We start from the raw sequence: 15,675 nt of genomic DNA, 5'->3' as shown, positions 1-15,675 counted from the left end.
AAGATTTACAGATGGCTAATTTTTACCTTTTTTTATTTTAGTTTTGCTTTCAGGTGGTATCTGATAACAAATGGTGACTAATGTGAAATTCTCGGGCTGCCAATAATGATTTATTTTTAGGATTAGCCACAGAGTGAATATTTCCTTTCTGTAGAAATATTTAATGTCTTTTTTGTTTGTTTGTTTGTTTGTTGCATCTATGTAATATTTGTCTTGCTGTGTAGATAGAGTCTTTGCAAGCAGAAATAAAAGACAAAACAGATGATTACAATAAACTGTTATTAGAAAAGGAGCAGAAGTACCGAGAAATTACAGTTCGAGATAAAGAAATAGAGGAGCTAGCAGCGCGGATTAGAGAGCTGGAGCACACCAATACTGAGGCCTCAAAGACTGTCAGCCGTTTGGAACAAGAACTGCAAAAAATGAAGAAAAGGGAAACTGAACTAACACAAGTAATACTTTTAAAGATTTTCTTTTAAGTGGAATGTACTAGTGGAGGGTAATTTAGGGATTATAGCTGACAATTCCATATGGGATTTTTAACTAGTCAAGTTATGCCAGCCCTGGCCTTACCCTGCCAGGGAGTAATGGATATAGATTTCCAGTGTCTGTTCTTCCATCAGAACTGAAGAACAGCTCTGTGTAGCTTGTCTGTTTCACTAACAGAAATTGGTCCAAAAAAAGATATTACCTCACCCACTTTGTCTCTTCCATCAGATGTCACTTAGTGTCTTGTATCAATGGCAAGTATTACAGTGGTAATTGGAAACAAATTTTTGCTTTGAGAACTGAACCCCCCCCCCCCCCCCCCACTATTTGCAAAGAATCATTTTTGGCAGTCACAAGAAATGTATTGGGAAGTATGTACTCCTTTTGTTCCTACAGGCGCTAGAGAAGGTGCTACTAAATACTACATAATAATACCTAACTTGTATACAGCACTGTTCCTCAGTAGATCTCATGTGGTTTTACTTTGAAAAATGCTATGTAAAATTAGTATTACTGAAGTCAACAGCTCTTCTCACAGTGTGTATTCAGAGCCATGTCTACTTACTTTAGACCCAGAGATTTTACTGCTTTTGCTACTGTTAGCTCTTCAGAGCCAGCCGCAGCTCACAGAGATTGTGAGCTGACCATCATGTTCCATTTTGTAGATCATCAATAGAAGCCATCACATTCGGCCAACTGACCTAGCACATAACAGGAAATTGACATTAGATGGGTCTACCAGACGTGCATTTCAGGCATGCTGTTGTATGGTGGTGACACTTGGACCACCTGCAGCAGGCAGGAAAGAAGGCTAAACACCTTCCATACCCACTATCTTTCATAGAAGATTAGGGTTGGAAGAGACCTCAGGAGGTATCTAGTCCAATCCCCTGCTCAAAGCAGGACCAACCCCAACTAAATCATGCCAGCCACGGCTTTATCATGCCGGGCCTTAAAAACCTCTAAGGATGGAGATTCCACCACCTCCCTAGGTAACCCATTCCAGTGCTTCACCATCCTCCTAGTGAAATAGTGTTTCCTAATATCCAATCTAGACCTCCCCCACTGCAACTTGAGACCATTGTTCCTTGTTCTGTCATCTGCCACCACTGAGAACAGCCGCGCTCCATTCTCTTTGGAACCCCTCTTCTGGTAGTTGAAGGCTGCTATCAAATCCCCCCTCACTCTTCTCTTCTGGAGACTAAACAAGTCCAGTTCCCTCAACTTTTCCTCATAAATCATGTGCCCCAGCCCCCTGATAATTTTCATTGCCCTCCACTGGACTCTTTCCAGTTTGTCCACATCCTTTTTGTAGTGGCGGGCCTAAAACTGGACGCAATACTCCAGATGTGGTCTCACCAGTGCCGAATAGAGGGGAATAATCACTTCCCTCAATCTGCTGGGAATGCTCCTACTAATGCAGCCCAATATGCAGTTAGCCTTCTTGGCAACAAGGGCACACTGCTGACTCATATCCAACTTCTCATCCACTGTAATCCCCAGGTCCTTTTCTCCAGAACTGCTGCTTAGCCAGTCGGTCCCCAGCCTGTAGCGGTGCATGGGATTCTCCTGTCCTAAGTGCTGGATTCTGCACTTGTCCTTGGTGAACCTCATCAGATTTCTTTTGGCCCAATCCTCCAATTTGTCTAGGTCACTCAGGACCCTATCCCTACCCTCCAGCATATCTACCTCTCCCCCCAGCTCAGTGTCAGCTGTGAACTTGCTGATGGTGTAATCTATCCCATCATCCAGATCATTAATAAAAATGTTGAACAAAACCGGCCCCAGTACCGACCCCTGGGGCACTCCGCTTGATACCAGCTGCCAAATAGACGTTGAGTCATTGATCACTACCCATTGAGTCCAACGATCTAGCCAGCTTTCTATCCACCTTATAGTCCATTCATCCAATCCATACGTCTTTAACTTGCTGGCAAGAATACTGTGGGAAACTGTATCAAAAGTTTGCTAAAGTCAAGCTATATCACGTCCACTGCTTTCCCCATATTCACATAACCAGTTATCATAGAAGGCAGTCAGGTTGGTCAGGCATGACTTGCCCTTGGTAAATCCATGTTGACTGTTCCTGATCACCTTTCTCTCCTCCAAGTGCTTCAAAATGGATTCCTTGACGACACGCTCCATGATTTTTCCAGGGACTGAGGTTAGACTGACCGGTCTGTAGGTCCCCGGGTTCTCCTTCTTCCCTTTTTTAAAGATGGGCACTATATTTGCCTTTTTCCAATCGTCCAGTACCTCCCCCAATCACCACGAGTTTTCAGAGGTAATGGCCAATAGCTCTGCAATCATATCAGTCAACTCCCTCACCACCCTTGGCTGCATTAGATCTGGACCCATGGACTTGGGCATATCCAGCTTTTCTAAATAGTCCTTAACCTGTTCTTTCACCACTGAGGGCTGCTCACCTCCTCCCCATACTGTGTTGCCCAGGACCATCGGTGTGGGAGCTGCCCTTGTCTGTGAAGACCGAGGCAAAAAAAGCATTGAGTACTTCAGCTTTTTCCACATCATCTGTCACTAGGTTGCCTCCCCTTTCAGTAAGGGTCCCATGCTTTCCTTGTCCTTTTTCTTGTTGCTGATGTACCTGTAGAAACCCTTCTTGATACCCTTCACATCCCTTGCTAGCTGCAACTCCAGTTGCGTTTTGGGCTTCCTGATTACACCCATGCATGCTCTAGCAATATTTTTATACTCCTCCCTATTCATCTGTCCAAGCTTCCACTTCTTGTAAGCTTCCTTTTTGTATTTAAGCTCACCGAAGATTTCTCTGTGAAGCCAAGGCTGCCATATTTGCTATTCTTTCTGCACATTGGGATGGTTTGTTCCTGCGCCCTCAGTAAGGCTTCTTTAAAGTACAGCCAGCTTTCCTGGACTCCTTTTCCCCCTCATATTAGCCTCCCAGAGGATCCTGCCCATCGGTTCCCTAAGGGAGTTAAAGTCTGCTTTTCTGAAGTCCAGGGTCTGTATTTTGCTACTCTCCTTTCTTTCTTTTGTGAGGATCCAGAACTCAATATCTCATGGTCACTGCTGCCCAGGTTGCCATCCACTTCTACTTCCCCTACCAAGTCTTCCCTGTTTGAAAGCAGCAGGTCAAGAGGAGAACAGTCCCTGGTTGGTTCCTCCAGTAGTTGTCCCCAACATTCTCCAAAAACTTCCTGGATTGTCTCTGCATTGCTGTATTGCTCTCCCATCAGATGTCCGGGTGATTGAAGTCCCTCATGAGAACCAGGGCCTGTGTTCTGGAAACTTCAGTTTAATTATCTGAAGAAAGCCTCGTGTACTTCATCCTCCTGGTCCGGTGGTCTATAGCACATGCCCACCATGACATCACCCTTGTTGCTCTCGCTTCTAAACTTAACCCAAAGACTCTCAACAGGCTTTTCTCCAGATTCATACATTTGCCGTATTCTAAATATCAAATGGGAAACCAAAGTTTCTGACATTGAAGTAGTTGAGAAGGCAGAATGGCCATGTCAAATCACAGTTCTCAAACACAGACATGTCCATTGTCTTGATCATCTGAATTGGATGGACGTGTTCCAAAGGATGGAGAACTTGCAGATGCTCCAAGACTACTCATCTGACCTAAACTGAGGTTCAAGGACATTTGAAAGAGGGACTTGAAAACTTTCAATATCGACAGTACAAACTGGGAAGTTGCAGCTAGCAACAGGCTATGCTGGAGGGCTGCACTGCACCAGAGAGTTAGAGGCTGAAGAGAGGTGATTGGCGGGGGGTGGGAGTAGAGAGAGAGGAAAGTGAAGAGGAAAGCTCAGGAGGCCTCAAGCTAGTAGTGTACTGGCTTTATCTTCTGGCCCTGTGCTTTATGCCTGCATTATCTGTGGCAAGGACTGTCACTCAAGAATTAGACTTTGAAGCCACTTGCTATGCTGCATCATGACACACAGTAACTGAACTGCTTTGGCAAACACATCATCGTCTTTCAAGATGGATGGTTGCCATTGCAATAGAAGTGTTTACCAAGTTACGGCAAACCTCCAAGTTTACCTCCCCTGTCTTCCTAGTCCAAATGCCCCAGGTATTCCCTAGTTAATACCAAAACCTCATCTTATCCTGGACAACTTTCTGCAATGACGTTAAATATATAGTCAATGCAAATGTGTGGCAAGTTCAAAATAGAAAAATTGGGAGCAGCACAAAATAAATTGAATTTAATAGTTAGATAATTAACACAAGCAATACCACTTGATTTTGTTCATTTTTAATTTAAAATTTAATTTAATTTTAAATCCATAAAAAAATCCCTCTTTGCATTCACCTGAAGCTGCTGTAGACTTTCTGGTCTGCTCCACTGGAGTGTTGCAGAAATCAGGTGGCCTTCCTACAGAATTTAGGTTCAGCTTGCCAGAGAACAGTGGGGCCTTGGTGATGCCACTAAATGTCATTTGGGGCTACCTGTAACAAGTGGGATGAAAAGCTCTCAAATACTAGCTTTTCATTAAATATGTTTCTTTTTGATCCATGGAAACGTGAAGCGTCCTACTGGTAGTCTGAATGACTTGAGTTAGAGTGACCAATTTACTGTGACATGCCTTAGAGTCCTAGATGGCCCAAAATGTCTTTTAACTTAAGATTTTACTACAGGGATTGATATCTATGAATCTGAAATAGTATTTAACTTCAGAAAATAACTTGCTAGTTGTAATAATTGCACAGACACATAGTCATAAAGCTGTTTCATAGGCTGAAACGCACTCCTGGATGTGCTGTCAAAATGATCGTATATCGTGTACTTTGTGCACAAAGAATATATTTTGTTCACACTGGAGATTGCACATCTGTTCGTGTGTTCTGTGCACATACAGAATAGTATGCATTGTAGAAATTGGAGAGCAGGCCTCATAAGTCATGAATATAGAAAGAATCCATTCGAATTTGATAAGCACGTCCCCTTTATTTAAAACGTAGGACTAGAACTACACCTATGTGTATACAACAGTAGTTTTTACAAATGTTATACTCTGAATAAATCTATTATTTCACTTGTGTTTGGCCTTTAACTAGATCACCATGGCAATAATAGAATGTTATGAGAAACCTAATCTTAAATGTGGAATTGTGCTGATTAAGACACTATAGTAACCTTATTATCCAATGAGTATGAAGAACTTTTAAGTCATATAATTTATATTCCAAAGGAATCTGTTGCACATTATTGGTGGAGACTTTTTGCCAGTGATCAAGATAAACTTCAGACTGGTGCATATAATTTCTTATTTTAGCGTTCTTACATATGGGCAAGAACATGGGCATACCTAGAGCTAAAGTTGAATTGTTTTCTGTCCTTCTGTACTATGTCAGTAGGGAGTTTGAGTAGTTTATCATACCTGTGACACGGACTTTGTGTAATGGCCTGAAGATTTTGGGGTTTCACCCGATGAGAGAGAACCCCATTACCACACTAGGTGCCCTAGTTACCAAGTGATCCGTATGTAGTTAATTAGGAAATCTTTTCTTGTATCATGCTCTACCCTTCCCACCTCACCAGTTATGTCAGCTGTGGGCGACATCATCTTGATGCCCATTTATTGTTGTCCTAGAAGTGCATGCATGGAATGCTCTTCCTGGGCTGGTCTGTGTGCCAGTGGGAACTATTGGATGTTGAGAAGTTGAAAATTGGGACACTTATTTATGCACCTGCATAAAGACTCAAGAACTTATCTTTAGGTGACTGTTTTTAGAAATCTTGACTATACTAGGAGCATACTATCATGTAGTATAGTGTAAAATGTTGTTAAACAACTTTGTCTGTCACATTTTGTCTGGACTTGTTCCTCGGTAGGATCTGAATAATTTTTTTCCGTTTCTTCTGGTTCTTGAAGCTTTTCAGAATGAGGAAAGAGAGCCTCATAATGTTACCTTTATTATCATAGTTTTCATCAAATTATATAAAGAAGTTAATGTCACTCCTTTGTTAGAACTACGTGCATCGAGGCACTGGTACACTAGATCTGTAAGAGAGGGAATGGGCATGCTCAGCCAAAGACAGATTGCTTCCGTCTGAAGTCTCCTCTTCAGTTCCCCTTGTAACATATATTGAATACAAATGGTATCTGATAGTAGTTCTGGAACCTGTACTCCCTAATGAAAATACCTTTCCCTGAGAGGAATAATTGAGAGAGATTAACCAGATTAAGGCTAAAAGGAAAACTCCAAGAAAAAAAAAACAAGCCCAGAAAAAGCCTACTGTAGCTTGTCAATTTGACTGGTATAGCAAAAACAATCTAATACTTTGTTAAAACAGGTTCGTTGTGTTGTCATTTCAGCTAGTAACTTAAGATTTATTGACATTACAACTTACTTTGTTCTCCCATAGCCTCATTTAAACTTTCAAAGTCAGCGACACCTGGAAAAATAACCTCTGTTTCTTAAAGCCATTTCACCTCTGCAAATAAAAGTGCTACCAACAATAGATAGAGTAGTGGAGCACAGATGCAACTGTGACATAAGAATAACATCTTTTAGGGTAGTCAAAAATTGAGTTGTCTAGTACTGTAGAAGGTATTGAGACATATTTAAATCAGCAAGTGCAGATAACTAATAAGAGTTTTAAATGAGCTGGCTGAGGAGCTAACTGTAATGTTGATTTTTCAATCAGTCTTGGCCCATTGGGGAAGTTCCCTAAGACTGGAAGAAAGCTAATGTTGTACCAATTTTTAAAAAGGATAAATGGGTAATTATAGGCCGTCAACCTGACATGGATCCTGGGCAAGATAATGGATGAAGAACTCAATAACTAAATAAAGGCGGTTAATGTAATTAATGCAAATCAACATGAGTTTATGGGAAATAGATCCTGTCAAACTAATTTGGTATCTTTTTTTTTTTTTTATGAGGTTACAAGTTTGGTAGATAAAGATAATAGTGTTGATGTTATATACTTAGACTTCTATAAGACATTTGACCTGGTACCGCACAACATTTTGATAAAAAAACTAGAATGATATAAAATTAACCTGGCACCCATTAAATGGATTAAAAACTGGCTAAATAATAGGTCTCAAAATGTGATTTTAAACAGGGAATCATCCTCAAGCGGGTGTTTTTTCAATGGGGTCTCACATGGATCAGTTCTTGGCCCTACTCCATATAATATTTTTATCAGTGACATATCAGCATAAAATCATCATTGATAAAGTTTGCAAATGACACATGAATTGGGGGAGCGATGAAGAGGACAGGTCATTGTTTCAAAACAGTCTGGATAGCTAGGTAAACTGGGTGGAAGCATACATTGTGTTTTAATACAACTAAATGTAAATATGTACATCTAGGAATAAAGAATGTCGGCCAGACTTGGAATATTGGGGACTCTGTCCTGGGAAGCAGTGACGGAAGAAGCTTGGGGAATTGTGGTGGATAATCAACTGAACATGAGCTCCTGGTACAACACTGTGACCAAAAGAGCTAATAAAATTCTGGGATCCATTAAGAGGGGAAGCTTGAGTAGGAGTTGAATAGGAGCAGAGGGGTTATTTTACTTCTGTATTGGGCACTGTGGCATTGGTGCAACTGGTGCTGGAATACTGTGCCCAGTTCCAGTGCCCAAAATTCAAGAAGGATGTTGACAAACTGGAAAGTGTTCAAAGAAGAGGCACGAGAATGATTAAAGGATTAGAAAAGATGATCGTGATAGACTTAAAGAGTTCAATCTATTTAACTCAATAAAGAAAAGTTTAAGGAATGACGTAATTATCACCGATAAGTATCTACACGAGGAACAAATATTTAGTAATGGACTTTTAAATCTAGCAGAGAAAGGTCCACGAGCCAGTGACTGGAAACTAGACAAATTTAGACTGGAAATAAGGTATAATTTTTTAATGGTAAGAATAATTAACAATTAGAACAATTTACCCAGGGTTGTCGTGGATTTTCTATCACTAACTATTTTTAAAACAAGATTGGATATTTCTCTAAAAGATATCCTAGGAATTAATTTGGGGAATTTCTATGGCCTGTGTTATACAGGAAGTGAGACTGATATGCACAATGGTTGCTTCTGGCCTTGGAATCTATTAATCTATAAACCACTGAGGGCAAAATTTTCAAAACAGACTCAGCTTGGCTTTTAAATTTACCTCCGTATGTTTTTGGATGCATATCTAGACACCACTTTTGAATTTGCATGTTTTTAAAGATCTGTTTGGTTATATGCTTGTTCACTGTAGCGTTTTTAGAAGATAGTGTTTTTGACAGGATTGTTCTCTCTAGATATGTATGTTTAATAATTATAATTGTTCTTAACACTAAAATCCATGTTTTGCAGGATAAAGAGGCATTGCAACAGCAGCAATACAATAATTTGATCCAGATCTCTGCCCTGCAGTCTAAACTGGATGAAGCCAGGCACAGAGTACCTTCTGAAGGCAGTTCTGATCATGGGCTAAAGGAACAATTACAGGCAGAGCAGGAGGCACTCCTAATGAAAGAGAGAGAGGTAAATCTGAAAATAACATTTCAGTTGCTATATCTAGAATCTGAGAATAAAGAACACTTTTATGTAAAACTATGTCTAAGAATTTAATCCATTAAAAATCAGGAAATTGATAATTCTTACATCAACTGTACGTCACTGGGCATATCTCCATTTTTGTTCTTTTACTGTTTCTGTATGTTCCTGACCTTGATTATTATTAATGATCACTAGACCAAGAATTAGGCCTAACCTCGACTATCTAAATTATGGCTCCTTTTTGGCGATCACATTTCACTCTCTCTTTCTCCCCCCCAACTTTTATTTGGCTGTATATTGCCTAGGCAAGCATTTTTGGACAGGGATACTCAGAAATTGAACCTCTATTCAGGTCTCTCCCTGCAGTTCCTCAGTTCCACAATTCATTGCAGAAAATACCCAACACTATGCTTGGAGGCCAGAGTAGCATAACTCTAGTGATAAGTCACTGAGCCTCTCTGGGCCTCAGTTCCCCATCTTTAAAAATGGGCTGATAATGCTTCCCTATCGCGCACGGGAGCTGAGGATAAATACATTAAAAATTGCAAAGTGCTTTGAAATCTGCTGAGGAAAAGCACTACATAAGAAACAGGCTTTATTATTATATAAGCTATTCTTATCACAAAATGTATGCATTTTGATTTACAGTGCAAAAAAAGTGCCTGTCCCATGTGCCAGACACCAATCATAGCAATTTTAAAATAATCATCTTAAAAGATTTCTAAGCTTTTTGGGTCTCTAACTTGAAAATGGCTCACTTCTTCACATTTTTCATGTTTAAATATGCTTAAAATCCCATGCATTAGCTACTTTTTCACAAACAAACCTATTAACATTTGTCATTCCTTCTTGGTTTCATATCTAAAATGTTTTATTGTGGCATTGTCTTTAAAATGTGTAGATACCAAAGCACTCTTTGGTTGTTTAAATTCTTACGTGAGAATTTTGACAGGGAAAATTTTATATGTAAGCACACTTCATACAGGAAAACTTCTATATGGACAGTTTGGAATGGTAATACTTTGAAAATGAAGTGCTGAATTGCCCGCTATCTCCAATTTCACAGTGCCACTCGTCCCCATAGACAAAACCAAGTCTCGGTTCTGTTCACTCCATGCCCCCCAACAGGTCCAACTAGTGTGTTGCTTTTGACATCCTCGTAGATTCCAAGACCACAATGGACCATTGGCATCATCTAGTCTGACCTCCTGTATAACACAGGCCATAGACTGTCCCCAAATTCATTCCTCGAGCATATAGACATACATAAAGACAGTTACAAAGTTTAGAAGCTCAACAGACACAGGCAATACAGTGCTTCTGAGCTCTGTGTTTGTCCCTGCCAAGTTTGTAGGCTCTTGAATGATGGCTAAGTATGTAGTAGAAGAATCCTCATTTTACAGAAGGAAAGGTGAAGTCAAGGGTTAGGTGATTTACACACAATGACTGTGGTAGTTTCTAAGCTGAGATTAGAATTTGGAAGTTTGATCCCAGTCTGGATATTAGGACACTGGATTCTTCCTCTCCCTTTTGTCTCTAATACTATATTTGTGTGTGTTCTGTTTAGACAGTTTTGTAGCAATGGAATTGGCTGTAGTTACTTATTCTTCATAAAGTAATGTGAAGAACCAATGTAATCAATTTTTGTTTAAATAAAGGCGCCTACCAAAACGATGTTTTCCTGTGTTTTAGATCCTGAGTTTGTTAGAGCAACTAGAACAGTTTAAAGAAAACTTAATCAATAAAAATGAGGAAATCTTGCGGCTGAACTTGCAGTTAGAGATGCAAAAAAACCTTACCGCTGGCATCAGCCAGCTTCAAGTAGAGAATGCTCATCTGAAGGTATGTTGAGCCATTTAACTTTACTCTAACCTGCCTTAGAGACCATCTGTCATGAGCAACTTCTTGCAGAGGCCAGGGAACATCACCGCTCTCCGGTGTACAAACCTTTGAAGAGAGACCACCTCTTACAAAAGACCACTTTTGCGAACTTCCATGAGTGGTCGCCCTCAGCAGGTTTTACTGTGGTTCCTTAGATATGCTTGTCTTTGAAGGATTCAGTGTTTTATAACCTTTTTTTGGTTTAATAATTTTAGTAACTTTTGTATCTAGTTTGCCTCTAGTTTTAAAAGGAATCTACTGTTCTTCGAGTGATTGCTCATGTGTATTCCACAATAGGTGTGCGTGCTCGCCACGTGCACTGGTGCCAGAAGTTTTTCCCCTAGCAGTACCCGAAGGGGGGAGCGCCCCCTGTGACCCCTGGAGTGGCGCCTGCCTGGCGCGGCATAAGAGGAGCTGCGCGCTCACCCCTTACCCCCCCAAGTTCCTTCTTGCCGCCAGTGAAGGTGTATTGGAAGTACTCTGTTCCAGCTTTGCTGTAGCTTGTCCCCAGAACTGTTTGTTTGTTTAGTACCTGTAGTTAGTTAGTGTACTTAGTTTAGTTAGTGAGTGAGCCCGGGCCAGGGCATGCCCCGAGATTTAAGTCGTGCAGTTCTTGTATCCTAAGAAGCAACCCGCACACACTGTGCTGCTTGGGAGAAACCCATATCAGCAAGAGGTGCAAGATATGCAAATCGTTTAAGCCTCGGACCAAAAGAGAAAGGGACATTAGGCTTCGAGCCATTCTGATGGAGTCGGTGCTGACCCCGACTCGGCACACCGCTTTGAGGCAGGACCCGGGCACCGCGGTGTCAGTACGCGGTGATCCGCCGGTGCCATCGACCAATCGGCACTGCTCCCCGTCCACGGGGCACACCAAGAAGACTCCCTCTTTGCAGCGGCACCGTGGGAAGTCTGGGACAGAGGCTAGGCCCATGTCGGGCAGTCCTCGATCCCCACCGGGCCCTAGGCCTCTGACTCATGTAGAGTGGAGTATCCCGGCCCCTTCGGAACAGGCCTCTCTGGATGTCTGGATGCCGTCCACGCCCGAAGCCCTGCAGGTGGCCCGGGACGTCTTGTCCATGCCGGTGCCCGGAGCGCCGCCGATTTCAGCCTGACGCTCCAGAGGCAAGCCTCCGCTGGGATCTCCACAGTCGCCCCCGGTTCGGTACCGGTCTCAGTCGAGGGAACGTTCCCGATGTCGATCACCGCCCAGCATCTGCACGGGGCAGAGTCCATGTGGATTGCCCTCAACGCCAGCGACTCACAGCACCAGTCCTTCTCAGAAAGCATATATTGACAGGACCACAGCGGACATCGTCGTCGGTCCTTGCCCCGGAGAGGGTACCGCAGTTGGTCAAGGCACGATCATCGACGCCATTCCCGCTCGGGCTCCTGCTCCAAGACTCCACTAAGGCACCGCAGCCCCGGGCATCGATCGCCGTTGCCTCGCCGGCGCGGGTCCGCCCGTTGAGGCCGTTCGCGGAGCAGCTATTACCGTCGGTACCGGTCCTCCACGTCGAGATCGCGGTCCCGTGACCGTTGCAGATCCTGGCACCGCCGCTCGTCCTGGTTGAGAGACAGCAGTGGATCCTATGCCAGCCTGGTCTCCATTCGTAGGCCACCAACCTGGGCAGCCGGCCCTGCCGGTGCCACAGCAGGTGCAGTGGCACCAAGCGTCGTGGCCTGCCCGGTGGTACCAGTGGGCACCTTGGTCTCCGGCACAGCCCCCGGTGGGAGCTCGCTCAGTGGCCTGAGCTTCGGAAGCACCGTCAGCCTCCCTCTCTAGAACCCCGACAAAGAAGTTGGTGGGACACTCGTCCTTGGTACCGTGCCCAGAGGCCGACCAGGTGGTGGATCCTCTGGTGTCGCCAACACCCAAAACATCGCACTGGCTTCTTCGCCCTGCCCAGAGGAGGCGATTGTGGCCTCCCCCCCTCCATCCCGCAGGAGGACTTCAGGGCCCACCAAGAGCTCTTAAAGAGGGTGGCAGCAAACCTCCATCTCCAGGCAGAGGAGATGGAGGAGCCCTCGGACTCCCTGTTCAACGTGTTGTCCCCATCAGCACCGGGTAGGGTGGCCTTGCCACTCCATGAAGGGGTGGCTAAAATTTCAAATGCGTTGTGGCCCCCATATCAAAAAAGGCAAAACACAAGAACACCTCTACCCCGATATAACGCTGTCCTGGGGAGCCAACAAATCTTACTGCGTTATAGGTGAAACCGTGTTGTATCGAACTTGCTTTGATCTGCCGGAGTGCGCAGCCCCACCCCCCCGGAGCGCTGCTTTACCGCATTATATCCGAATTCATGTTATATCGGGTCGTGTTATATAGGGGTAGAGGTGTACTTGTACCCACTAAAGGGCATGAGTATCTATATACCCACCCGGCACCTAACTCCCTGGTGGTTGAGTCGGTCAGCCACAGGGAACGACAGGGTCAGCCAGCCCCAACCCCAAAGAACAAAGACTCTTGGAGGCTGGACTCTTTCGGAAGAAAAATTTATTAGTCTTTGAGCTTCCAGTTATTAATGGCAAACCATCAGGCCCTCTTGGGTCGGTACGAATTTAATCTGTGGGGCTCTGCCTAAATCTGAGGTCTCCCTCCAGGAGTGCGATAAGGAGCTCTGGGCACTGGTGGAGGAAGGGGCAGCGGCAGCTCGGGCTTCCCTGCAGGCTGCCTCAAATGTTGCAGACAGCCGCATGTTCAGTGGCCTCTGTGGTGTCCATGAGAAGGGCGTCATGGTTCCTGCTCTCCAGCAGGGCACAATCTTCCATGCAGGATCTCCCGTTTGATGGGAAAGCTCTGTTTGCAGAGGAAACAAATACAAGACTGCAAGGCATGAAGGACTCCCACACGACCCTCCCGACCCTGGGTTTCTATGTCCGGGCTCCGGCAAAACCTAAGTTCAAGCCGCAGCAGACTCCAACCCCAGCCACCCTCCCGAAGTACGAGGCCGCCCATAAGAAGCAATGGGACTATAAGAGACGCCCTCACAGGCAGTCTCAGCCTGCCCCCAAGTCTGGACCCTCCAAGGGCAAGCAGGCGGGGAAAAGGCAATTTTGACGGGATGCTCGGGGGCAACCTGCCAGTCCTCATCAGAGATCCAACCCCAGTAAAGCTTCCCTTCTCCAACCGGTTGTGTGCTTTCCTTCCAGAATGGTCTCGGCTCACTTTGGACCGATGGGTCCTCAACACCATCTCCTGGGGTTACACCCTCTAGTTTACCTCCTCCCCGCCCAACCACCCCCTGTCCCTCCTGGGGGACCCCTCGCACGAAGCTCTGCTCGAGCAGGAGGTGGGGTGGCTCCTAGGACTGGGAGTGATAGAGGTGGTGCCCGAGGAGTTCAAGGGAAAGGGGTACTACTTCCGTTATTTCCTTATCCCGAAGGCCAAAGAGGGTCTCAGGCCCGTACTGGACCTATGGGGTCTGAACCAGTACATGGTGAAGCTCAAGTTCCGCATGGTCTCCCTGGCCTCCATCATCCCCTCCCTGGATCCCGGGGACTGGTACCCTGCCCTTGATCTACAGGATGCGTACTTCCACATCAACATATTCAAGGGGCACAGGCACTTCCTCCATTTTGCTGTGGAACAGAATCATTACCATTTTACGGTCCTCCCGTTTGGACTGTCCACTGCCCCCAGAGTGTTTACAACATGCATGTCGGTAGTAGTGGCCTACCTCAGACGGCGGGGGTACAGATATTTCCCTATCTGGACGATTGGCTTGTCAAGGGCACCTCCAGGTCGCAGGTGAGAGATCATGTGACACTCCTCCTGACGATGTGCACGGTCTTGGGCCTACTGGTAAACAACACCAAGTCCACGTTAGTCCCAGTCCAACGCATAAAGTTTATCGGGGCGCTCCTGGGTGCATGTCCTCTGTCCATACCTTTTCATCGCACTATGCAATAGTCTCCCAAAGGCGGGATGACGCCGGGTTTGGTAGGGCGGTACTCTGCCCTGGTAACCCTTAAACTCCTACCCACCTCCATCAGGTATAGGTTGGAATCACCTACTGTGGAATACACATGAGCAATCACTCGAAGAAGAAAGGTCAGTTACCTGTTCCATAACTGGCGTTCTTCGAGATGTGTTGCTCAGGTGTATTCCCCATCCCACCCTCCTTCCCCTCTGTCGGAGTTGTCTGGCAAGAAGGAACTGAGGGCGGGGGGAGCGCGCAGCCCCCTTTATAGCGCAATATAGAGGCGCCACTCCAGGGGTCGCAGCGGGGCTCCCCCACTACGGGTACTGCTAAGGGAAAAACTTCTGGCACCGGTGCACATGGCAAGCACGCACACCTATTGTGGAATACACCTGAGCAACACATCTCAAAGAAAGCCAGTTACGGAACAGGTAACGGTCCTTTACGTGTTCCCTTAATATAAGATTGGTCCTGCTTGAGCAGGGGGTTGGACTAGATGACCTCCTGAGGTCCCTTCCAACCTTGATATTCTATGATTCTAAGAACTAGGGGCCACCAAATGAAATTAATAGGCAGCAGGTTTAAAACAAATAAAAGGAAGTTCTTCACACAGCGCGCAGTCAACCTGTGGAACTCCTTGCCTGAGGAGGTTGTGAAGGCTAGGACTATCACAGGTTTTAAAAGAGAGCTAGATAAATTCATGGTGGTTAAGTCCATTAATGGCTATTAGTCAGGATGGGTAAGGAATGGTGTCCCTAGCCTCTGTTTGTCAGAGGGTGGAGATGGATGGCAGGAGAGAGAGATCACTTGGTCATTACCTGTTAAGTTCACTCCCACTGCGACACCTGGCATTGGCCACTGTCGGTAGACAGGATACTGGGC

At 44.9% G+C, this 15,675-nt stretch overlaps 1 protein-coding gene across 5 annotated transcripts in view; it reads left to right on the top strand.

The window, feature by feature from the left end:
* PCNT (pericentrin) overlaps positions 1-15,675 on the top strand; it is a 230,759-nt gene that overhangs the window by 146,991 nt on the left and 68,093 nt on the right. For all 5 annotated transcript variants that reach the window (XM_054043682.1, XM_054043685.1, XM_054043684.1 and 2 more), the window contains 3 exons: positions 225-452; positions 8,801-8,971; positions 10,679-10,828. In XM_054043682.1, the coding sequence (XP_053899657.1) occupies positions 225-452; positions 8,801-8,971; positions 10,679-10,828 (549 nt within the window). The remainder of the gene's footprint in view (positions 1-224; positions 453-8,800; positions 8,972-10,678; positions 10,829-15,675) is intronic.

Source organism: Malaclemys terrapin, chromosome 11 (genome assembly GCF_027887155.1).
Source record: "Malaclemys terrapin pileata isolate rMalTer1 chromosome 11, rMalTer1.hap1, whole genome shotgun sequence".
Lineage (NCBI taxonomy): Eukaryota > Metazoa > Chordata > Testudines > Emydidae > Malaclemys > Malaclemys terrapin.
The sequence above is the reverse complement of the archived record's forward strand: the minus strand, read 5'-3'. Positions and strand labels throughout refer to the sequence as shown.